A 24,254-nucleotide genomic window follows, 5' to 3' on the forward strand; every position below is an offset into this window, starting at 1 on the left:
AGAACCCTTTGATTGTCTCTCCACCTCCAGGCACCCAGACATCCCAGATAGATCTACAGCCTGGGGCACATGCAGCTATAGACATGTTTCTGGAGTGTCCTGCTCTCTGGGCACATCCTACAGCCCTTAACGCTATGGAATTAAAAGTTCAGGGACACACTCCCTGTCTTTGAAGCTGTGGTTGCCCCCTTTCTGGAGGTGTTGAAGGTCCAAGTTGGATGGGGCTTGGAGCAACTTGGTCTAGTAGAAGGTGTCCATGCCCACGGCAGGGGGTTGGAGCTAGATGGGCTTTGAGTTCCCTTCCAACCCAAACATTCGGAGATTCCATGAAGCCAAACTGCCTGGCACATGTCACACCCATGCTGATGTACCTCACCCATAGTGAGGAACAACTCACAGCACTGTACTGCAAGAAAAGCCACTGCAAACAGAAATCACTTCCTCATGCACTCCACAAGGAGCTCTTCCCCATGCACTGGACATGACTGATCATGTCCCCAGTTCTGCGGAGAAATGGGCCTGATGTGTCATGGAATCTGGAGAACAAAATGAGCTTCAAAGGCAAGATGGTACCCCAGTTGCAGCCTCAGACCAAGGCCCTTTCTCCATCTCAGCCCCCCGCCCCCCCCCGGAGTACCCTTTCCAAAGATGTTTTTCCAGCTGCTCCATTGCTTCTCCACCAGTTCTCTTGGAGCCAGTAAGTGGGAATCCATGGGCAATCCTTGTGGGACATCCATGGGGACAAAAAAGGAGCAACACAGCACTGCAAACCTCACCTCCACCAGCACAACTGCATGCTGATGGACTCCCTACCTCGCGTTGAGGGATCCCTGGCTAAGGGTGTCTCCCTCTCCCAGAAGTTCATCTTCACTGTGGTAATACATCTCGTCCTCTTCCATCCTGTGAAGGTGGTGACATGGGAAACATCATCATGATCCAAGGGCTGGAGCAGCTCTGCTCTGGAGACAGGCTGAGAGAGTTGGGGGTGTTCAGCCTGGAGAAGAGAAGGCTCCAGGGAGACCTTAGAGCACCTTCCAGGACCTGAAGGGGCTACAGGAAAACTGGGGAGGGACTTTTGACAAGGGCAGGGAGTGATGGGATGAGGGGGAACTGTTTCAAGCTGTAAGAGGGGAGATTGAGATGAAACATTAAGAAGAAATTCTTTGCTGTGAGGGTGGGGAGACCCTGGCCCAGGTTGCCCAGAGCAGCTGTGGCTGCCCCATCCCTGGCAGTGTTGAAGGGCAGGTTGGATGGGGCTTGGAGCAACCTGGTCTGGTGGGAGGTGTCCCTGCCCAAGGCAGCAATGTTGGGACTAGATGATCTTTAAGGTGCCTTCCCACCCAAACCAGTCTGTGTTTTCTGATCATCCCTTTCCCTCCTTGGTATTCGTAAGAGTAGAGCTGGTGACATCAATGTACACAGATGACTCTTGGGGCTGGCAGAGGTGAGTGCAGGGCAGTAGGACACAGCTAAGCCTGACATTTCCCTGCAGTCAAAATTACCTGAGTCAAAATCCCTGGAGGGATTTCAAAGCCCTGTAGCTGTGGTGCTGAGGGACATGGTTTAGTGGTGGCCTTGGCAGTGCTGGGGTAACAGTTGAACTCAGTGATCTTAAAGGTCTTTTCCAACCTAATTGATTCTGTGATTCTATGACCTGCTGTGTGACAGGACTGCAAACCTGAGGACACGTGGAAGCTCCTTGGGACAAAAGCATCAGGTGAAAACAGTTTTAGTGCAATTGTCCATGTGTGAATTGAAGATTGGCACAGTGGGACTGGCCAGCCTTGCTTTTTTGGCATGTCTGCTATGGGATGGTCCTCACTCTCCTCCTTTAGAGCAGGTGTGTATTTCCTTGCTGGGAGCACTTGGCCTCACCCAGGGTAAACCCTATTAAAAAAATAATAATAAGATTGTGGATATGAAGGAGAAACTGAAGACAAATATCAGTGGAATTTCACCAAACTCTGAGTACCAAAAACCACTCTCCCACCTCCTACAAGCTGCTGACCTGTAGGGACAAGGATCAGTGCCACACTACCATTTATAGATTCCACAGTGTTATTTAACCTCCACATATGGAATCTCAGACTGGTTTGGGTTGGAAAGGACCTTAAAGATCTTGCAGTCCCAACACTGTGCCATGTGCAGGGGCACCTCCCGCTACACCAGCTTGCTTCAAGCCCCATTCAACCCAGCCCTGCTGCCTTTTCACACACTTGCATTGTTCCCCTCCCCAGCAGGAAGGATTTTTCACCAGCCACATGGAAACCAGCCTCAGAAGTTCCTTCAGACATCAGCCACATCTCATGGCTCTGCGCCCGAGCACAACAAACCACACACCTCCCCTTAAAAACTGCCCCTGGGTGGGACCCATCAGCTGAAATGTGGTTGTCCTCACCCTCCAGCTGAGCTAGTCATCTTAGACTGACTTTACAGTCCCTGGAGACCTAATTCAGAGCCTCAGTTCATCCGACAGCCTTCTGATGCACCAGCATTAATTCCATCTCTGGTGAGAGCCAAGTCCTGTTCCCATCACGCTGCCTTCGTGTCCCGAAAGTGCCCATGGCTGGTTTCCCAACAGATGGGGTTTGACAAACAGAGTGAATCCCACGGGGCCAGCAGGACAGATGGGTTGGCCCTGCCACGGAAGGGTTCAGCAAGCCAGGCTGTGCCCACCACACTGCCCTGCCACCCACCTTGGACATGCTCCAGCCTCTTCCCTGCTCAGCAGCTCCTGGTCCACTGAGCTGGGAAACAAACCTGCACTTTGCAGTTGCTTGAAAATTTGCTGGTTTCAGTCCAGTTGACAGAGTTAATGAACTGCCTGGGAGTGATGTGAGCAGCTGGACTTACCTTCCCTGCATCTCTGTGGCAGAAAAAAGAGAGATTTTGTCCTTATTTGGCCATAATAAAGTGCTAAACCTGGGGAGAAAGCAAGGTCTGCCAAAGAACAGGATTGCATGGACACAGAGGGGGGAATTTCTGCCTGTGAGGAGTCAGTGCTGGTAAAACAGCAGCTGATTCCTCAGGGGGATGTTTGGGTTCACACCTCCAGGTTGGATTTGGAAACACAAGGATTGTTCACTTTTGTGATCACAGCCCTTGGATGAGAGTGTCAGGCCCTGGCCCAGGCTGCCCAGGGCAGTGGTGAAGTCCCCATCCCTGGAGGGATTTCAAAGGTGTGTAGCTGTGGTGCTGAGGGACATGGTTTAGTGGTGGCCTTGGCAGTGCTGGGGTACTGGTTGGACCTGATGATCCTAAAGGGTCTTTTCCAACCACATTGATTCCATGATTCTAAGGGTGATGCTAAGGACCCTTAAATGAATACACAGCATCCCTTAGAAGAACTGGAGGTGTCCCCACTTGCCATCACAGGGTGGGAGGTCCCTCAGCTGATCCAAACAGGGCTCATGGAATCACTGGTTGGAAAAGAGCTTTAAGATCATCAAGTCCAACCTTTCCCCAGGCGCTGCCTTCAGGCTGGGATTTCATTTATGCCTGGTGAGGTACAGAAGTCCCAACAGACCCCATGGAGGGAGCTTTGAAAAGGTCTTTGAGAAACCAAGATCTTCTCTGAGGGTTGATGCTGCAAGGGAGGTACCAGGGCTCATTCCCTTCTCTGTGCCAGCGTCCCTGCCTCCCCCTCCAGCCTCTGCTGTGCCAACTGCCTTCCCATGGGATGTGCCCACTCATTATGCCCCCCAGCACATAGACATGGGTCAGAGTCACTCTCACTGTCGCCTTCCACCCCAGACACATCCACACTGGAGTGGTTTTGTGGCCAGCATGCCCTCCTCCCCCAAACCCTGCAGCTCAGTTCTGGGGAAACCACCAGCTCCATCAAGTTGCAAGACCCCATGCATGGCTCTTCACCCCACACGTGGCTCCAGTCTCATCCAGTGTGAGGCCTGACCAACAGTCAGACCCTTCGGCCTCCCTCAATCTGCACTTAATTACATTTGGTCTCCAGAACCTGCCCTGTGCTGCACACCTCAGTGTAAGCTGGGAGGTCCAGCTCTGTGCTGAGCAGGTGTGGTGCAGCACCAAGGACCTGCTGGCACAGCTGGGTGGACACTCATAGCCCATCCTCATCTTGGGCTGTGTCTTCTGATGGCAGATGTGATGCATCTTAGATGACAAGCCCTTTCATAGCAAGCCCCGTTCCTGCTGCCATCACACATGTGCAAGTGCTGAGTACCACATTACCTCCTGAATCTCCTCTCTGTGGTCTGCTGGTTGGATTTGCCTGGAGAAACATCCAAGCCCTGTCGGTGGCCAGAGAGGAGGCTGTCTGTCTCTGAGGGGTACCTGCCATCCCCCTCTGAGTGGACACTGGGGGTCTCCAGGAACTCCTTGTCGTTCCATGCGCCCACTGTCCCGTCCAGAGCCTGGTACCTGATCTCTATGGAGATGCTGGTCTGCAAAACACAAGAAAGACACAATCAGCATCCAAGTGTCTTCTTTCCTACACCTCCAGGTTGGATTTGGAAACACAAGGATTGTTCACTTTTGGGATCACAGCCCTTGGATGAGAGTGTCAGGCCCTGGCCCAGGCTGTCCAGGGCAGGGGTGGAGTCCCCATCCCTGAAGGGATTTCAAAGGTGTGTAGCTGTGGTGCTGAGGGACATGGTTTAGTGGTGGCCTTGGCAGTGCTGGGTTAAGGGTTGGACTTGAGGATCTTAAAGGTCTTTTCCAACCACATTGATTCCATGATTCCATGATAGTGCATGAGACAGCTGGGGAGCAGGTCTTTGGCTTCAGGAGGTGGTCCAACCCAGCTCAGGCATGGTGCTATAGCCTCCTGCTCAAGGACCTGATCACTTGGAGTTACTGGTGAATCCCAGACCAGCTCCAACAAATATGAGAGACACCAGAAGCCCTGAAGACCAGACAAACCCTTTGAGCAGCTGAAGGCACCACAAGCAGATGAAGCCATGTCATATTGGTGGGTTTTTCTCTGTGAAGCATCATCTTGCTAAGGATTTAGCATTCTGCAGCCAAGCCACATGGATGCATTTTGTCTCGCCCCTGCCTGGCCCCACCCCCAGGGCAGGGTTTGACAAGAGACGGGCATCCTGGGGAGTTTCTGATAGATCCTAGTTTGGGGAGGGCTTCTACCCTCCTGGGTGGGGCTCAGGGATGGGAAGGGACCTGGCACTAGGTCTGACCCAGCTTGATCTAAAGCTTCTTTTGGATGAACTAAGTAAGAGTAAGGTCCTCTCCCTTTCCTATGTGGTCATTTCCCACGTACCCACCCAAGGTTTCAGCTCACTGTTGCAGCAAATTCAGCGTTGGAGCTCCCACAGTTTGTTTTTTCCCCCCCCTGAAAACCTTTCTCTGGATTAAAAACCCAATCAAAGATGTGAGACTTCATCTTGCTGCAAAGAGCTGCCAGCACTACCTCTGCCCTGATATCCAAAGTCCTTCTGAAACCACAGCTTTGGACAAAGCAGCCAGAAAAATACCTCTCCTCAAAAAAAAAGATTGTCTGTATTGACTGGCAAAAGGCTGCTACAAAGATCAAAGCAAAAGCAAAAAGAATTCCCCACCTCCACTCAGCTTCCAAGGAGCAATGAGAAGTTATATTGGATGCAGAAGTGATCAATTTTAAACACAAGGACCAAAGAAAAAGTGTAAGGAACAGGGAGCAGGGAAAGTTATTGCAAAAATCTTCCTCTTTTTCATCTCTGTGTTTAAGAGACAGTGAAGCATCCTGACTTGCTCCAACCCTGGCTTGTCAAAGGGATGAGGAAAGGGTGGAAAATAGGAGATATGGCCTGAAAGGAGTCTAAGCAAGGAGCTGAAGGGTGACTCAAGCCCTTTTGAATTATTTTACTCTCCGCCTGGCAAAATGCAAACTTGAGTCAATCAAAATGGTTTGCCACACTGTGCTGACCTCCCCAAGCTGTTTCAGAGTGTTTACAAAAAGAAATGCAGAGGCAAAGACCCACCTTGATATATTCATTTTTCACATTTCTCAAACCACCTCAGTGCCGTTGGGAAAAGTTTGATTTCAAAATACCATTTTTCAACTATATTTAGAGGTTTTAAAAGCCTTTGAAAGAAATGCACATTTACAGGTGCAATCAACCGAAACATTTTGGTTTGTGCAGAATAAAATCATCACTTGTTTGCAGGGCAATTAGAAGGTGTAAGCTGGAAAAAAAAAAATCACCCTGGAAAAAAAGACTCTCAATTTAACAGCGAAGAAAGTTAACAAGTGGAATGATTCACTGCAGGGCTGGTGGATTGTTCTGTCACTGGGCATTTAGAAGTAATTTTTATTTGGTTTTTGTTTTGGTTTTTTTTTCACCACTCGAGATAATAACAAATTTTGAAACATGCCAGAGTGTCTCTTGTAGGAGGCCAGATGACATGAGGACAATACCCCTTCTGGCTCTACAATTCCTGACTCTTTTAATCTCTTTTCTAAGGCAAGTCAATAACATTATCAGGGCTGGCTGGAAGGTGTCAGGGATGTTTTTCAGGCAGCACAGAAAAAGGAAAACAATTTTCAACCCTTCCTTTGGGTTTGATTAGAGAAAGATATATTGTGCCTGGAAACTGCTTTCCAAGAAATGAGGGCAGTGAAGATGAATCTCTCCCTTCATCCAGAGCCAGGGGCTGATGTCTGGAGCTGCTACTGCATCACACTGAGTGTCTGCAGAGTTGCTTAATTCTGTAGATGATCTCTGCAACTCTTTGGGCATGATTTGTCTTTGAATTTGCTCAAGGCAAGGAAAGAGAAACATTTTTCTCTGCATCTCGAAGGACCAGGAGTGCAGAGGGCCAGTTATTCCACCTCAGCTGATGGGCAGCAGCTTTCCCTACCTGCCCACCTCAGCCTCCTCGATATATCTGATAATTTTTCAGTCCCTCCCTCCTCCTGCAACAGCCCTCACTTGCCATGGGCTATACCTACTAAAAAAATCAGCATCTTTTGAGACCAGGAGAAAGTGGGTCACTTCTCCAGGAGGGCCAGCTCTGCTGCTCATCAGGAGCTATCCCAAATTTATATTTCCAATAACATTTTTCCATGCAAAGTGTCCCAGATGTTGCCTCTGGATTCTGTCTTCTCAAGGCTCCCACAGTCCAAATTTTGAGTCCCCATCCCTGGAGGGATTTCAAAGCCATGTAGCTGTGGTGCTGAGGGACATGGTTTAGTGGTGGCCTTGGCAGTGCTGGGGTAATGGTTGGACCTGATGATCCTAAAGGTCTCAACAACAACAATTCTGTGATTCTATAAATTTACCCTCTTGCTGGAGCAAAGGCTGGAAGTGAGTGGTTTGGTGAAGGAATTGATGAACCTGAGTTGTCTCTGTGTCCCTGAAGCTGCAGTGGATACTGTATGGGGAAGGGATCCAAAATCCTACTGAAAGCCCCAGATCCAAACACACCCCCTCATGTCTCAGCTCTTGTTTGAAGGGGGGTGACCTAGGGCTAAGATGAACTGGGGGAGGTTGAGAGATGGGGCATTTCTGCTCTCAGCAAGCTCTAGAAAGGCAGGATGATTTGTGTGTGTGCATCCATGTGACCTGTGGCTGCAGAACATGAGGGGGTTGCACTCCTGCAATATCTACTGATCCTGTAGCAACAGCCAGTGCTCAGTGTTTCTGTTTTCAGGAGCACTTGGTGGATGCCAACTAAAACAACTCCATCAGAGCTGCCACCACACAGAGGAGACGTAGACATGAGATCCTCAGAGAGGAGCTGATGAGTGCAGGTCATCCAGTACATCAGGGACAGGCTGGGTAAGGTGGTTTCTCCCCCAGGTTCCCCGAATGGAAGCACAGGACTTAGAAAGAGGTGAAGGGTAAGAGAATATTTGCTTTGCCCTACTGGGCAGCTACACCAAGTTCCTGGGCAGGCTGCAAGGCACCAGTAAATGCAGATACGTCCTCAGATCTAGGTTAATTCTAAAGCATACACAGCTTTCAACATCCAGAAGTTGAATGCATTTAGTTTTCATCCATTGATTTTCCTTTTTCCCCTCTGTGACACCGAAGCTCTTTAAAAAAATAAACCAGGATTTTCTTTCTTTGGTGAGTCTCGTGGACTTTAATTGGACAAGTCCTCAGTCTGATAAACCAGGAGAACAGCAGGAGAAATTTTCTCCAACCCAGCTTATTGCTGCAACCTGGGTCTGCAGCCTCTCCAGTTTTTCTCCCTCCTCAGGGCTGTGTCCCTCATTCTTTATTGGTTTCATTCCCCCTCTTCCCCCAGGAGAAGCCATCTCCTGCCTAATGAAACTACTCATCTTTTCATTGCTAATTGCTTGTTGTTAGCACAGAGGGTTACGTGCAATTGCACTTTTCCTTTATGCTCATTGTCAGAATAAGAAGAGCGGGGGGGGGAGGCTGAGGGTTTATTTTTTAATTAAAACACCAGGGTTTTAATACTCAAGGAGCTCAGGAGTAGCTGCATTTCCAAGTATGTTACACAACTCAGTATCCACAGGGAACAGCTCCTGTGAGATGCATTAAACAGATGGAAACACACCCAGTTGGTCAGCAGCTGCTCCACAACCAGTGACCTCTTCCTTGGCTCCAGGGGCTCTGGATGAGGGACACAAACCCAGACCTGCTGCTATTTTTTATCCTGGTGTTCCCTGGAGGGGGTATAAAGAGCTGGACTTCAGGCAAGGTGCTGCATGAGCTGTTCCTCACGCACTACAGGGGTCAGATGAAAGCAGCTTTGAGGTCACAGACAAAGACCATCCATGACCCCAGCACCACTGGTCAGATTAAAGCTGATGGACCCATGGCCAGAACTGCTTAGCTGAGCTCTGGGACCTCAGCGTGGGGCTATGGTGAAAGCAGCTGCTCAGCATCTCTGTAGGGATCTGAGGACCATGCCATGCTCTGAGCTGCCACAGGTCTGCAGCAGCAGGATGTTCTCAGGTCATTTCTGAGCTGTGCATGAGCCATCACACCCTGTCTGTGTGCATATTAAGGGCATGTAAACTGGATCTGTTCCTGCCTTGTGTGCATCCTGCACTTCTCATGGCATGCAGAAGAGCTGATTCTTCCCCTCTGCTCCCCTCTGGTGAGACCCCCTGCAGTGCTGGGTCCAGCTCTGGGGTCCCCAACACAAGAAGGACGCGGAGCTGTTGGAGCGAGTCCAGAGGAGGCCACAGAGATGATCCCAGGGCTGGAGCAGCTCTGCTCTGGAGACAGGCTGAGATAGCTGGGGTTGTTCAGTCTGGAGAAGAGAAGGCTCCAGGGAGACCTTAGAGCCCCTTCCAGGACCTGAAAAGGCCACAGGAAAGACGGGGAGGGAGTTTTGACAAGGGCAGGGAGTGATGGGATGAGAGGAAATGGCTTTAAAATGGAAGAGGGGAGATTGAGATGAGATCTTAGGAGGAAATTCTTTGCTGTGAGGGTGGTGAGACACTGGCTCAGGCTGCCCAGAGCAGCTGTGGCTGCCCCAAACCTGGCAGTGTTCAAAGCCCATTTGGATGGGGTTTGCATCAAGCTGGTCTAGTGGGAGGTGTCCCTGCCTATGGCAGAGGTTTAGAACTAGGTGATCTTTAAGGTTCCTTCCATCTCAAACTATTCTGTGATTCTATGGACCAATGACTGAAGGGCAGCAGTGGCTGCTCATTCCTCCTGACCCACCTGAATGGCTGAATTGTTGTCATCTATGAGCGTGTCCGTCACCTCCACCTGCCCTTCCTCCACCACCTTTTGCAGGACCATCCGGAAGGTGCCAATTAGCCTATGGAGCAAAGAAGAGAAAAGTCAGGTGAGCTGTGGTGAACACCCACCACCATTCATTTTTAGTGAGAAAGGGCTTTGCTGGCCAAGTTGACCAGGCACAAGTGACTGTTTTTTTAATTCTTCTGTCTTAAGAGGAGGTAGACATGAGATGCAGGATCAGAGCACAGCCAAGGACTTTGGCAGCTGCAGGCAGTGACCTGAACTCAATGCAGATGCTGGATAAGGATAAGCCAGAAGATAAGCCATTTCAAGTTAACACTGTTGAGATAATTAAAGATGGAGGCTTTGAGAACAACAGTTTTGAATTATTGGGACGCAATTAAGGGAACCCAGGCTGGCCTTTCCCATCCTGAATGTCTGCAGTTACCTCTGCACTAGTCAATTAATGAAGGCAAGAACCAGGACACTATCCCTCACCCATCTGCACCAGGACATCATCAGCACAGGACATGACATGGGAAGGTCCCACATCAACAGGCCTGGCCCCAGCCCACCCCCCAGGAGGGGTTTTACCCAGGGGCAGGGCACCCCTGGAGCAGTTTGGATGCACCTGGTTGTGTGTGGGATGAGTTGGACTGCCCATTCCAGGTGTGTTGGCCCAGGGTTGGAGTACAGGGCTCATGTTGGTTAGTTTACTTGGGTGGGCATTGCCTGAAGGTATTGTATATGAGTCTGAAAGCTGCTCCAAGGAGAAGACTGACTCCCTTCTGCTAAGAGAAGTCTAATAATAACCAATGGTTGTCCCAGCCCACTTCCAGCCTGCTGGGCATCCTCAAGGAATGCAGCAGAGACCCAGGGAGTTAAGGCTGTCTACATCCTGGGGGCTTTCTTTTCACCAGAGAATCATAGAATGAGTCACAGGGTCCCTTCCCACCCAAACCAGTTTGTGATTCTGGGACTATATGATCTCATCACCACCTACAGTCCCCCAAAATGAGCAGGGTGAAGGCATCTAATTGCTCTGGCTGGGGCTCTCTGTAACTTCTCCTCTGGCAGCCAGGGAGTGCAGTACCATGGGCACTAAAAACTGCCAAGTCTGTGAGCTTACAGGTCCAAATAGACACCCCAGAGAGCGGAGAAGCCTGGAGCTCTCTAAGAGAATTCATTGCTTATTCACTAACTCATGGCTTGTCAAGGAGCTTTATGTTCTTCATGTTCTGCTGTTGCACCAGAGGGGCTTTCCCAGGCTGAGAAGAGCCAGCTACGAATCAACAAGTGACTCCAGACATGGAAAAACCCCTGAAACAGTGAGTGTGGAGCTGCCTCACACCATGTGCCTCACATGTCATCTCCAGCTCTGCCAGCCCAGCTGACAGCAAAGATATCTCAGGACACACCAGAACTGTGCCTGCAGTGCTCTGCTGGCTGGGGTCAGGCAAAAAGCTGCTGCTGATTAAACTACTTCCTCACACACCTTAAGTCATCACTACCTGTGGTGCTGATTTATGGAGACATGATTTCAGACACAGATAAGAACTCCCTGTGCTGTGCAGTGGGATATTCATAGAACCACAGGATGGTTTGGGTTTGGGTGAGAAGGGACCTTAACAGCCATCTAGTCCAACCCCCTGCAGTGAGGAGGGACATCTTCCACTAGATCAGGTTGCTCAGAGTCCTCTCCAACCCAATTTGGAATGTTTCCAGGGATGGGGCATCTCCCACCTCTTGGCTTCCCATCCAGACCCCCATAGAGCCTGGTGCTCACAGCTCCTGCTTTAGCAACAAATCAGTGAGAGGCTGAAATGTTCTTCAACTGAGTCCCCATCCCTGGAAGAATTTCAAAGCTGTGGTGCTGAGGGACATGGTTTAGTGGTGGCCTTGGCAGTGCTGGGGTAACAGTTGGACTCGAAGATCTTAAAGGTCTTTTCCAATCAAAACAATTCTATGATCTATGTTAGGTTTGGGATGACATCCTTCTTCCTCTGATCCCTCCCAACCCACCACCCCTGGCAGGCAAGACCCAAGGAAGAGGGAATGAAATATTTAGCACTTGTCTACATGGCCTTTCATTTCCAAGTGTTTCATAATTCATCAAGTGCCCTGCTCCCCTCCCTGCCATTTCTGCTGATGGAAAGAGGGAGTTTTTCTGGGTCACTCGTAATTTTATCAGACTGTAGGAACATCTCGAGTTTCAAACCTGGCCTGGCTGGTTCGGTGCTCAGACCTTGCTGGCAGCCCTGGATTGGGGATTCTGGGGCAGCTGCACAGACATGTCATGCTTTGCTCTTTGCTCTTATGGCACATCATCCTTCAATGCAGCCACCTGTGTGCCTGGTGAAGTTTGGGAGTGGCTGGGGAGGAAGGTGAACCCACTAGGCATTGCCAGCTCTTAAGTGTCCACTCTGTCCAGGCACAGGGTCTGTAGCCAAGACGTGCATCTGGCTTTGCTGAGAGTGTCCTCCAGCCCATGGAGTTCTGGGGACATTGATGACCAGGTGGGTCAGCCCAACTCAGCTAAAATCTGCTGAGGTGATAAATCCCCGTGGATTTATCAGTTCCCAGAGTGATGACCACCAAATTCCCACTTCTTGAATCATAGAATCACAGAATCATTTGTCTGGAAAATAACATTTACAAGCATCCAGTCCAACCGTTACCCCAGCACTGCCAAGGCCACCACTAAACCATGTCCCTCAGCACCACAGCTACAGGGCTTTGAAACCCCTCCAGAGATGGGGTTTCCACCGCTGCCCTGGGCAGCCTGGGCCAGGGCCTGACAACCCTTTCCAGGAAGAAATTATTCCCAATATCCAATTTAAACCTCCCCTGGACATCTCCCCTTGTCGTCTCTCTTATTCCTTGGGAGAAGAGACTGAACCCCCCTTGCTCCAACCTCCTTTCAGGGAGTTGCAGAGAGTGAGAAGGTCTCCCCAGAGCCTCCTTTTCTCCAGGCTGAACACCCCCAGCAGCTCCTTGTGAGACTTGTGCTCCAGACATGCTCAGTCCATGATCAGGCCACCTCTTCCTTTCCTTACTGATAGAATCATACAGCTTGGGTTGAGCTGGGAGGGACCTTAGAGATCATCTAGTCCCAACCCTCCTGCCATGGAGGGTTGCCCTTCCACGAGACCAGGTTGCTCCAAGCTCTATCCAACGAATCCTTGAACACCTCCAGGTGCTCAGATCATCAGGCCAAACAGACAAAGCTCCCGACAACCTCAGTGCAGGTTTTAATGCCTCTGGCTGCTCCTCTCTAACCAACTCCATTTTCCAGCATCTTTCTGAAGCCGTGGGTTCTGAAACCAGGCACTTATTTTTTTGTTCATACCTCAGTGAAGCACATATCCCTGTTATTCCTGGACTTCTAAGCAAGAGCAGCAGCTCCATCCCAGCTTCCCTAGACTGGGCTTCCCCACACTCACCATCCCTGCACTCACAGCCACGGGAAATGCAAACCACAAGCTCCCTGCAGGGCTGCCACCATCCGAGGTGACAATCTCCAGAGCTGCCCACGTGTGCAACACCTTCAGCACCTGCCATGTCAAATCAACCCAAGGCTTTTCATTCCTTAATCAAAATGTTGCACAGCACCAAGTCAAACACTGTTGCAGAAGTCTAAGTATACCCAAACCACCAGGCTAGCAACTAGATCTGCAGTCTCATCCCAAATTAATTACCTTACAGGGTGTGTTTCAATGCACCACGGGCTGAGTGAAGCTCATTATGTGACTCTGCTTGTCTTCCAGGGAGAAAAGAAAAAAATCCATTTATATTTAATGAGAATTTTTTGCTGGAGTCGGCTGGAAGGAAAGTTAATTCACTGAAGCAACTTTCTAATATCTGGAGGCTGCTGAGATGGAACTGCTGTGGTGTCCTACATTTCACCAGGTTGCCCAACCATTAGCAACCAATAATAATTACACACACTTGCAAGTGCAATCTCTGACTTGCATGGTGCACAGGCTGGGTGGAAAGGAGATAATTAGGAGAGATGTGATTTAGGAAGCTTCAGCTGAAGGAGTCAGATTATTGCAGATGAAGCTGCAATTTGGCTAGACAGGGAAAAAGGCTCTTCATTCTGATCCCAACTCCAGGGCACTCCCTTCATAAGCCACAGGAGGAAACAGTTTGTATTTATCAGCATTGTTCCAACACTGCTTTGTGCAGAAACACAAGTGCTGCAGCTTCTAAACGTGCTGTCAGACCCCCAAGTATCACAGACTGGCTTGAGTAGGAAGGGAAGTTAAGGATCCTCTAGTCCCAAACCCCTGACATGGGCAGGGACACCTCCCACCAGACCAGGCTGCTCCAAGCCCCATCCAACCTGCCCTTCAACACTCCCAGGGATGGGGCAGCCACAGCTGCTCTGGGAAACCTGGGCCAGTGTCTCACCACCCTCACAGCAAAGAATTTCTTCCTAGGATCTCATCTCAATCTCCCTCCCCTCTTGCAGCTTGAAACTGTTCCCCCTTGTCCCATCACTTTATGCCCTTCTCAAAAGTCCCGCCCCAGTAGCCCCTTCAGGTCCTGGAAGGTGCTCTAAGGTCCCCCTGGAGCCTTCTCTTCTCCAGGCTGAACTACCCCAACTCTCTCAGCCAGAGCAGAGCTGCTCCAGCCCTCAGAGCATCTCCATGGCCTCCTCTGGACTTGCTTCAACAGCTCCATGTCCTTCTTGTGTTGGGGACCCCAGCACTGGACCCAGCACTGCAGGGGGTCTCACCTGAGCAGAGCAGAGGGGACAATCCCCTCCCTGGCCCTGCTGGTCCCACTGCTGGGGATGCAGCCCAGGACATGTTGGTTTCTGAGCTTCCAGCACATGATGCCAGCTCATGGTGAGCTTCTCATCACCCAACACCCCCAAATCCCTCTCCTCAGGGCTGCTCTCCATCCATTCTCCACCCAGCCTGGATTTGTGCTTGGGATTGCCCTGGCCCATGTGCAGGACCTTGCACTTGGGATGATTTGCAGCTCCTTCTAGGAAGTCTGGACCATGCTCATCTCTGTCTCTACAGCTTCTCCCCTCCACAGGGCTCAGGGTTTCAGCTCTTTGCTCACATGCCAGCCTGGACTGCAAAGCTGTGTGACCTGGTATCACTGGCAGAAAGGCTGATACTGAGCTGACACCTCTATAGACATCTTGGCTGATTAGCTTGCATCTCTGACATGGTATGGAAACTTTTGCCTTCCCAGGTTCCTGCCCCTGGTGACATCAGTCCTCTCAGGTCATAACCAAGCACTTTTCCATCTGTCTGTTACCTTCCATGGAAGCTGATGCTAGAAAGTCTTAATGAGACTTCAGTCTCACTTGCTGCATCCACCCCCTTGCAAGGGACTTTGTGCAGGAGGAAGGTTTCAGGTAGATGAGATACCTGCTTGTGGACCAGGCAGCTGTAGCTTCCATAAGGGCTGGGAAGATAAGCTGGGCTTTATGAACCTCAGACTAGGAAGAACTTGCCACCCATCCTAATTTTGGGGGGAGGGGATATGTGAGAGGGGACCCTGCTTCCTGGACCGATCCCCACCATCACCCATTTTGCATCAATTGGAAATGAGGTTGGAATAGGATGTTCTGAGGTGAACAATCCCACAGCTCAACACAGGCAATGGAGAATGGAGAAGAAAAAAAAGTGGTAGTTTCAGGAAAAACAGGAAAAGAAGGAGTGCAGCCCATGGAGGAGGATGGGGGAGCCTAAGCTCTCAGGAGGACAAATCCATTTGTAATGATAACTCAGATACATCAGGAAGGACCACAGTTCATCACACCTTGTAATCCCAAGTATGAGTCTTCTGGCCTGTCTAAGATGTTCACCTTTGGACTGCTGGGGTAAGAGGGGATATCTTTCTGTTCAATAAACTCATGCTGGCTTTTTCTTCCATGAAGATGGAAAATTCAATTTTGAACCTGTAAACTTTCAGTCTCCACCAGACCTCTTGGCAGGTTCTTCACAGCCCACCCAGCACCATCTGAAGACCCACTTCATCCTGAGCCTGCTCCCGCTACCCTCCTGCTCACAGAATCAGGCAATCATGGAATGGTTTGGGTTGGAAGTGATCTTAGAGATCATCTAGTCCCTCCCACTAGACCAGGTTGCTCCAAGTCCCATCCAACCTGGCCTTGAACACTTCCAGGGATGGGGGAACCACAAGACATTTGATATCTTCTAAGTTTTTTTAACCAAAACAGATGATGAATAATTACTTCCTCCACTGTTTTACCTTGAGGTTATTGAACTCCTCTTTTGAACTTCACTAATTTAATTACAGTTCCTCATGTAAAAGCTAATCCAGAGATTTTATCCCCTTTTCTATGTTTTCAGTTTCTAGCAGATCCTTTTTTGCTACTGCACAATTAATTACACAAAACCCAAAGGACTCCTACAACCTCCCCTGGCGCAACTTGAGGCTGTTTCCTCCTGTCTCTTGTTCCTTGGGAGAAGAGACTGACCCCCCTGGCTCAGCTGCAGAGAGCAAGAAGGTCTTCCCTCAGCCTCCTTTTCTCCAGGCTGAACACCCCCAGTTCCCTCAGCTGCTCCTCATCCCACTTGTGCTCCAGTTCCTTCCCCAGCTCCACTGCCCTTCTCTGGACACACTCCAGCCCTTCCATGTCCTTCTGGTCATGAGGGGCCCAAAACTGAGCCCAGGATCTGAGGTGCAGCCTCACCAGTGCTGAGCACAGGGGGATGATCCCTGCCCTGGTCCTGCTGGCCACACTAGTGCTGATACAAGCCAGGATGCTGGTGGCCTTCTTGGCCACTTGGGTACCCACTGGCTCATGTTCAGTCATTGTTAAACAACACACCCAGCTCAGATCTCAGCAATGTTTAAGCAAGCTGAGCAGGACAAAGGCCTGACCAGCCACAGTCCAAGCACTATTTCAAGGAAACTGTGGCACCTTCTGGTTTGCAAAATGCAACTCTTGCATCTTTCTACCTGCCTCTGGGCCCACCCTCCCAGCTCTGGCCAAGCCTGCTTTGCCTGGGGAGGGCACTCAGAGGAGAGGGGAAGCCTGCAGCACTGGGGTGAATAATTCTTTTCCCATTATACTCTTCCTAGGGTGATCCTGCAGTGGATTCTTTTCCGCAGGTGAAATGGTGAGCACCCCGGTTGCTGCAAGTTGGGAGGCAGTTTCAAGCAACATACTTGAATTCTGCAAAGATCTTAATTGCTGGAGGAGCCAGAGTACAAAGGATGAAACAAAGCCCTTCTTCTCCCGGGAGAGCACAGCACTGTGTTAAAAGCCTTCGGATTAGTCTCTTTGTCTCTGTCGGGTAAGGAGAGACAGCTCCTGCTTCTTCCCCCCGGGGATCAGGTTGCTGCAGGAGGTTGTTACCGGTGCCCCCACATCACCCTTGATGGTTGATCGATGGGTTTGCAACCTGGCTTTTAGCCTTTGGCCAGATCCAGTTACTGCTTCTAGCCCAGGAGAGGAAAAAGATGACATGGATGAAAACAAACCAGCTCAAAGCAAAAGCCTTTTTTTTTTTTCTTTTTGTGCAGCCTTCCTCACCCCTTAGAGATGTGGTTGTTTTATGCACCAGGAAAACTTGTAGCCCAAAAGAAATTTGACCAGGCTGCCACAGAAGATCCTGTTGTTGCCTCTTTTGGGCTCCTGGTTTTCTTCTGCTTCAGAGAACTTATGAGTCTCAAACTGGTTTGGATGGTAAGGGACATTAAGGAACCCCTAGTTCCAAACCCTTGCCATGGGCAGGGACACCTCCCACTAGACCAGGTTGCTCCAAGCCCCATCCAACCTGCCCTTCAACACTGCCAGGGATGGGGCAGCCACAGCTGCTCTGAGAAACCTGGGCCAGGGTCTCACCACCCTCACAGCAAAGAATTTCTTCAAAATGCAACTCTTGCATCTTTCTACCTGCCTCTGGGCCCACCCTCCCAGCTCTGGCCAAGCCTGCTTTGCCTGGGGAGGGCACTCAGAGGAGAGGGGAAGCCTGCAGCACTGGGGTGAATAATTCTTTTCCCATTATACTCTTCCTAGGGTGATCCTGCAGTGGATTCTTTTCCGCAGGTGAAATGGTGAGCACCCCGGTTGCTGCAAGTTGGGAGGCAGTTTCAAGCAACATACTTGAATTCTGCAAAGATCTTAATTGCTGGAGGAGCCAGAGTACAAAGGATGAAACAAAGCCCTTCTTCTCCCGGGAGAGCACAGCACTGTGTTAAAAGCCTTCGGATTAGTCTCTTTGTCTCTGTCGGGTAAGGAGAGACAGCTCCTGCTTCTTCCCCCCGGGGATCAGGTTGCTGCAGGAGGTTGTTACCGGTGCCCCCACATCACCCTTGATGGTTGATCGATGGGTTTGCAACCTGGCTTTTAGCCTTTGGCCAGATCCAGTTACTGCTTCTAGCCCAGGAGAGGAAAAAGATGACATGGATGAAAACAAACCAGCTCAAAGCAAAAGCCTTTTTTTTTTTTCTTTTTGTGCAGCCTTCCTCACCCCTTAGAGATGTGGTTGTTTTATGCACCAGGAAAACTTGTAGCCCAAAAGAAATTTGACCAGGCTGCCACAGAAGATCCTGTTGTTGCCTCTTTTGGGCTCCTGGTTTTCTTCTGCTTCAGAGAACTTATGAGTCTCAAACTGGTTTGGATGGTAAGGGACATTAAGGAACCCCTAGTTCCAAACCCTTGCCATGGGCAGGGACACCTCCCACTAGACCAGGTTGCTCCAAGCCCCATCCAACCTGCCCTTCAACACTGCCAGGGATGGGGCAGCCACAGCTGCTCTGGGCAACCTGGGCCAGGGTCTCACCACCCTCACAACAAAGAATTTCTTTTTCAGATCTCATCTCAATCTCCCCTCTTGCAGCTTGAAACTGTTCCCCCTCATCCCATCACTCCCTGCCCTTGTCAAAAGCCCCTCCCCAGCTTTCCTGGAGCCCCTTCAGGTCCTGGAAGGTGCTCTAAGGTCTCCCTGGAGCCTTCTCTTCTCCAGGCTGAACAACCCCAACTCAGCCTGTCTCCAGAGCAGAGCTGCTCCAGCCGACTGATGATCTGGCCCATTTGAGCTGTCCCCATGAACTACCTCTCCACCTCCATGCTCTGCCCTGTTCTTCAGGCACTCAGACACCCAGAGCCCTGAGAAGCAGCTCCCAAGGACACTCATTGTACCAAAACCAAGACCCACTGCAGCCCATGACCCTTCTGAGGAGCCATCACACCCTCAGCTGCTGCAGGGAAGCTGAGAGCCCCAGCTGGCCAGGAAGGGATTATTTTACCAGCTAATTAGCTGCATGCTGATGGCCACTGAGGTGGGAAACAAAAGCAACTCAATGAGCCACAGAGCCATGTCTGGGCACCAGCTCCCTCCATTATTCAGGGGGTACTTGCATCAGGTGTCCTGCCTTTATCTGGGGCTTTGATAAAGAGCATTAATCAGCTGCCTGTGAATTATTCACAGAGCCCACGACTCAGCTTTCCAGGCCCCAGGGCCAGGACTTGGCTTCTCCCCCACTTCTCTCCATCCTTTCTAAGATTTCTGTCTGTCTGTCTGTCCTCCTCCTCCAACTCATTCCTGAGCAGGAAGGATGAGCTGCACCTGCAGCACCAGCATGTGATCCTGGGCTTCCATATTATTTTTTTCTACCAGAAATTCCTTGTGTTCCATTGCAGGAGGTGCTCATCACCAGCTGCCTGGGCTGGGATGGGGCTGGGTTCATCCTCTGTGCCTTGGTAGAGATATTTTCTAGCCAGCAGGAGAAATGCTCCAAGTCCAAACAGAAATCCCTGGATAATCTCTTTATATATAGAACCTGGAGTAGTCTATTCTGCAAGTTGATTCCTGCTAAATTGATTCCTGCCATGGATGTTCAGGTCTGAAAGGGATTCCCTCCCCCATCAGGAGGCAGCTTGTAGGGTTGGACTCCAGCTCTCCTGTTGTTGCCTTTTTTAGGCTTCTGCTTGTCTTCTGCTTCAGGGAACTCAGAATCCCAGAACAGTTTGGTTTAAAAATAACCTAGTTCCAACCCCCCTGCCATGGGCAGAGACACCCACTAGACCAGGTTGTTACAAGCTCTACCCAACCTGGTCTTGAACACTTCCAAGAATGGGCTAGCCACAGCTTTTCGGGGCAAACTTCTGCATTTTCAGTCCATCCTTCAGCCAGGAGCCATTTCTCAACTTCTTGTGCTTAAAGGATGTTGCCATGGGAGGGGCTTTGCTGCTTCTGGCTCTCCCAGGCCACTTTCCAGCCATTAGGGTATCAGCTCCATTACCTAAACTAAAGTACCTGTTACCACATGGATATCCTAGGATGTCTCAGACAGGGTTGGCAGATAAAACTTTGCATCAACAGGAGATGTGAAACCACTCCTGCAGTGCTGGGTCCAGTTCTGGGGTTAACAACACAAGAACACAGAGCTGTTGGAGCAAGTCCAGAGGAGGCCATGGAAATGATCTGAGGACTGGAGCAGCTCTGCTCTGGTGACAGGCTGAGAGTTGGGGTTGTTCGGCCTGGAGAAGAGAAGGCTCCAAAAGGGGAGACCTTAGAGGACCTTCCAGTGTCTGAAGGGGCTCCAGGAAAGCTGGGGAGGGATGTTTGATAAGGGTATGGAGTGATGGGATTAGAGGGAACAGTTTCAAGATGCAAGAGGGGAAATTGAGATGAGATCTGAAAAAGAAATTCTTTGTTGTGAGGGTGGTGAGACCCTGGCCCAGGTTGCCCAGAGCAGCTGTGGCTGCCCCATCCCTGGCAGTGTTGAAGGGCAGGTTGGATGGGACTTGGAGCAACCTGGTCTAGTGGGAGGTGTCCCTGCTCATGGCAGAGGGGTTGGACTAGATGAAGGAAGGTCCTTTTGGGAAGGAAGGACCATTAATGATCCCTGCCAACCCAAACCATTCTGTCAATGAGTCCATGATTTCCAGTCAAACACACCCCAGAAGCACCAGCAGCTCCTGTTCGTGCCCACAGGGATGCAAAGCAGGTGAATGTGCTGGATAAATATTTTGTTGGCTGTAGCAGCCAGGGTAGTTTGTGTTTGTTTATTCATAACCAGTCACCTCTGATCCATGGATATTGATTTTTAATGAAGGTGGAATAACAGAGCAATCCCAGCAAAAAGTCTCTACAGGGTGAATGGAGAGAGCTGGGATAACCTGGCAGCCACCTCAGGAAAAGAATAGGAAAGTTTATACAGGAGTCAATGAATAAGCAATTAAAAACTGGAGTGAAATCAGTGACATTCAAGGTCAGGTTTATGAGCCTGTGAGAACCAGCTTGGTTTGATTGTTGGGAGTTGGTTTGTTTGGTGACTGCCTGGAGGGAGCAGGTTCTTCCCAAACGTTTGGCTTAACCCTGCCTGCTCCCAGGGCCTCTCACTGACAAGAGCAGGTTAATGGAGAATCTACAAAAATGGGGCATCAGCTGAGAATCATCTCTGAGTGACAGCACCATGGTGCAGTTTTGCTATTCAGCCCATGACTACTATAGCAGTGAGTGGGATGTAAAAATAACTTTGAATCCAATTTTCAAATAATTTGAAGATTGACAGAGCAGTCAACCAGAAAAGCATGGAGGCAGTAAGAACCCTGGGATGTTCCTGAGCCAAATGAACAGGGCACTCGTGCCAAAATCCCTGCCAAGAAGCAGCATCTGCACCTTGGCCTGGTAGAAAGTAGACCAAACTTTCATGAGGAACAGTTCTGGAAAGTGGAGTGCACTGAGATGGTGAATAAACAACCAATTGATCCATAAATGTATGAAGGGAGGAGGGATGGGGGGAAGGGAGAGGTGTTCCATTCTGCATCTGCAGAGCTGTGGAGATGCAGGGCAGAAGGGGATGCATCCAGCCTGTGCCTGTGCATTAGAGGCACATTGAAAGTTGAACATTAGCAGGATGAAGAGCTGCAAAGATTATTTGAGTTGATAAAACCTTCCCATAAACAAGGCTGAGGGTTGTGGGGGTGTGGAACTAGATGACCTTCAAGGTCCCTTCAAGCCCAAACCAGTCTGGGTTTCCATGATTTGGCTACAAATGTGCAAGACCTTTCAAGGGCAGAAAATACCTGGTGAGCAACAGGCAGAGATGCTCCAGGTTTTCTGAGGTGTGGACATCATGATGGGAAAGCCCAGCTGCCTCAGCTCAGACACCATGTCTCTTTTCCCAGGGAACACATGACAGGACAAAAGGAAACAGCTTCAAGTTGTGTCAGGGGAGGTTTAGATTGGATATTGGGAACAATTTCTTCCCCAGAAGGGCTGTCAGGCCCTGGCCCAGGCTGCCCAGGGCAGTGGTGGAGTCCCCATCCCTGGAGGGATTTCAAAGCCATGTTGCTGTGGTGCTGAGGGTCATGGTTTAGTGGTGGCCTTGGCAGTGCTGAGTTGGACATGATGATCTTAAAAGTATTTTCCAACCACAAAGATTCCATGATTCTCTGTGGGGGTTTCTTTGTACCAAAGGGGGACTATATTGATGGAAGAAGCCAATTTTCTTGGGGTATTCCTGCTCATTGCAGATGTGGTCATACCTTAATGAGGAGGAATAAAGTTAATAATGGAATCCCAAAACAATTTGGATTGGAAAGGACCTTAAAGATCATCCAGTCCCAACCCCCCTGCCATGAGCTCCCACCAGACCAGGTTGCTCCAAGCCCCATCCAACCTGCCCTTCAGCACTGCCAGGGATGGGGCAGCCACAGCTGCTCTGGGAAACCTGGGCCAGGGTCTCACCACCCTCAGCAAAGAATTTCTTCCTCAGAGCTCATCCCAATCTCCCCTCTTCCAAGTTGAAACCGTGATGTTAGTGGCACAGCTCAGCTCATGTCGAAGATGGGGTCCCAGTACGAAAGCATTTCTTGAGCTAGTGGAGATCTCAGCAGAAGATAAAGAGATCTTGCACGGATCCTGGGACAGTTCAGGGCTGCAGAAATTATTCAGACCTCCTATTCCATGTGCCTATCACTCATGAACTTAGTGACCACCACAAATGAACCATCTCCATGCAGGTGCCTACAAGAGGTGGTCTGAACACAAGTCAAAGTGCTCTGTATTACATATGGCTCCTGTGGCTGAGCTGAGATCTTCCCAAAAGCCATGAACAACCTGCCTGTATCTGCCATACATTCCCCACCCAACTCATCCTCCTGGGCTGGGACCCTCCAGGGGCTTCTTCTCTTTCTCCTCCAAGAGGGCAACTGAATCAAGCAAATGTTTTCAACTTTCCTTCTCCTACTTAAACACAAGACAAAGACAGGTAATTGCTTCTTCAGTTTGTTGTTTGGAGTCATTTGCCTTTTTTGGGTTCTTTGTTGCTTTTAAAAAAATAAATAATGTCTATTTAGCATGCCTGCCCTGCATGCCATCTGTCTCCTGATTTTTTTAGCTTTGAAGCAAACTTCTGCATGAACATGCTCCTGGGAGATGCTGAGGAGACCCTGCTGAGCTCCCAGGTGGGGAAAACACTGGATTTCAGGGCAAAAAATGTTAGTGCAACATCCAACCCCAAGGAAGAGCCTTTTTTTGGCTCTTTTTTTCCCCTTTTCTCTCTTCAATGTCAGAGTAAATGTTCTGTAGGACAATTCTCATGTGCACTTCATGCTATTATGAAATGTTCCTTTTTTTTTTTTTTTTCCCCTTTTCTCTCTTTAATGTCAGAGTAAATGTTCTGCAGAACAATTCCCATATGCAGTTCATGCTATTGTGAAATGCTCCCTTATTTTTTGCAATGACAGGATGGATAAATGTACGAAACACACTAAGACAATAATTCCTTCTCTCGTGTTCATTATGAATGTGGGGGCAAAACTTAAGGCTGTAAAAACCTTGAAAAACATTCCTAACATCACACATAACACAGAAGGCATGACAACCACCGTGGGATCTGTGTGAGAAAAAACTGCAAGAATAAGATAAATAAACACTGGCAGAATTTGCAAAAGCTCTGGACATACACAGAAGAATCAACTGCCACCTTGGTGATGATCCAAAAGTTTTCAGTTTCTCTTGAACAGATGCAAATTGCATGCAAATGGTAGAAGCCCCATCCTTGGAAACATTTTGGGTCAGCTTGAATGGTGCTCTGAGCAACCTGTCTGGTTGCAGATGTCCCTGCTCACTGCAGGGGGGTCAGACTAAATGATCTTTAAAAGTGCCTTCCCACCCAAACCACTCCATGAGTCAATAATTCTATGAAGTTGCACTGAACTGAAGGGCAGCACTTTGGGAAAACCACGGCATGGACATAGCACCAACCACCATCTAGTTGCTGATGGCAAGCATCAACCCACTGAGCTGCAGGTGTTGCATCTGAGTTTCCCTGCACTTCCTGGGAGACATCACCAACATCCTCCTCACCCTCCCGTCTCCAAACCAAGCACAGACTACTAGAGAGGGTCCAGATGAGGGCAACAAAGGTGACTGGGGGATTGGAGCATCTCCCTTATGAGGAAAGGCTGAGAGAGCTGGGACTCTTTAACCTGGAGAGGAGAAGGCTGAGGGGAGACCTTATTAATGCCTTTAAGTATCTACAGGGTGCAAGGAGGATGGAGCCAGACTCTTTTCAGTAGTTCCCAGTGACAGGAGGAGGAAATATGGGAACAAGCTGGAACATTTAAACATGAGGAAAAACCTCCTTGCAGTGAGGGTGACAGAG

The 24,254-nt window shown here is 49.7% G+C and overlaps 1 protein-coding gene across 1 annotated transcript in view; it reads right to left on the reverse strand.

The window, feature by feature from the left end:
- The window catches only part of OTOF (otoferlin), a 106,105-nt gene that overhangs the window by 59,408 nt on the left and 22,443 nt on the right, over positions 1-24,254 (reverse strand). Inside the window, 2 exon segments of the mRNA XM_010002208.1 lie at positions 4,207-4,418; positions 9,618-9,717. Of these exon segments, the coding sequence (XP_010000510.1) occupies positions 4,207-4,418; positions 9,618-9,717 (312 nt within the window).

Source organism: Chaetura pelagica, unplaced genomic scaffold (assembly GCF_000747805.2).
Source record: "Chaetura pelagica isolate M959 unplaced genomic scaffold, ChaPel_1.0 scaffold107, whole genome shotgun sequence".
In the NCBI taxonomy this organism is placed as follows: domain Eukaryota; kingdom Metazoa; phylum Chordata; class Aves; order Apodiformes; family Apodidae; genus Chaetura; species Chaetura pelagica.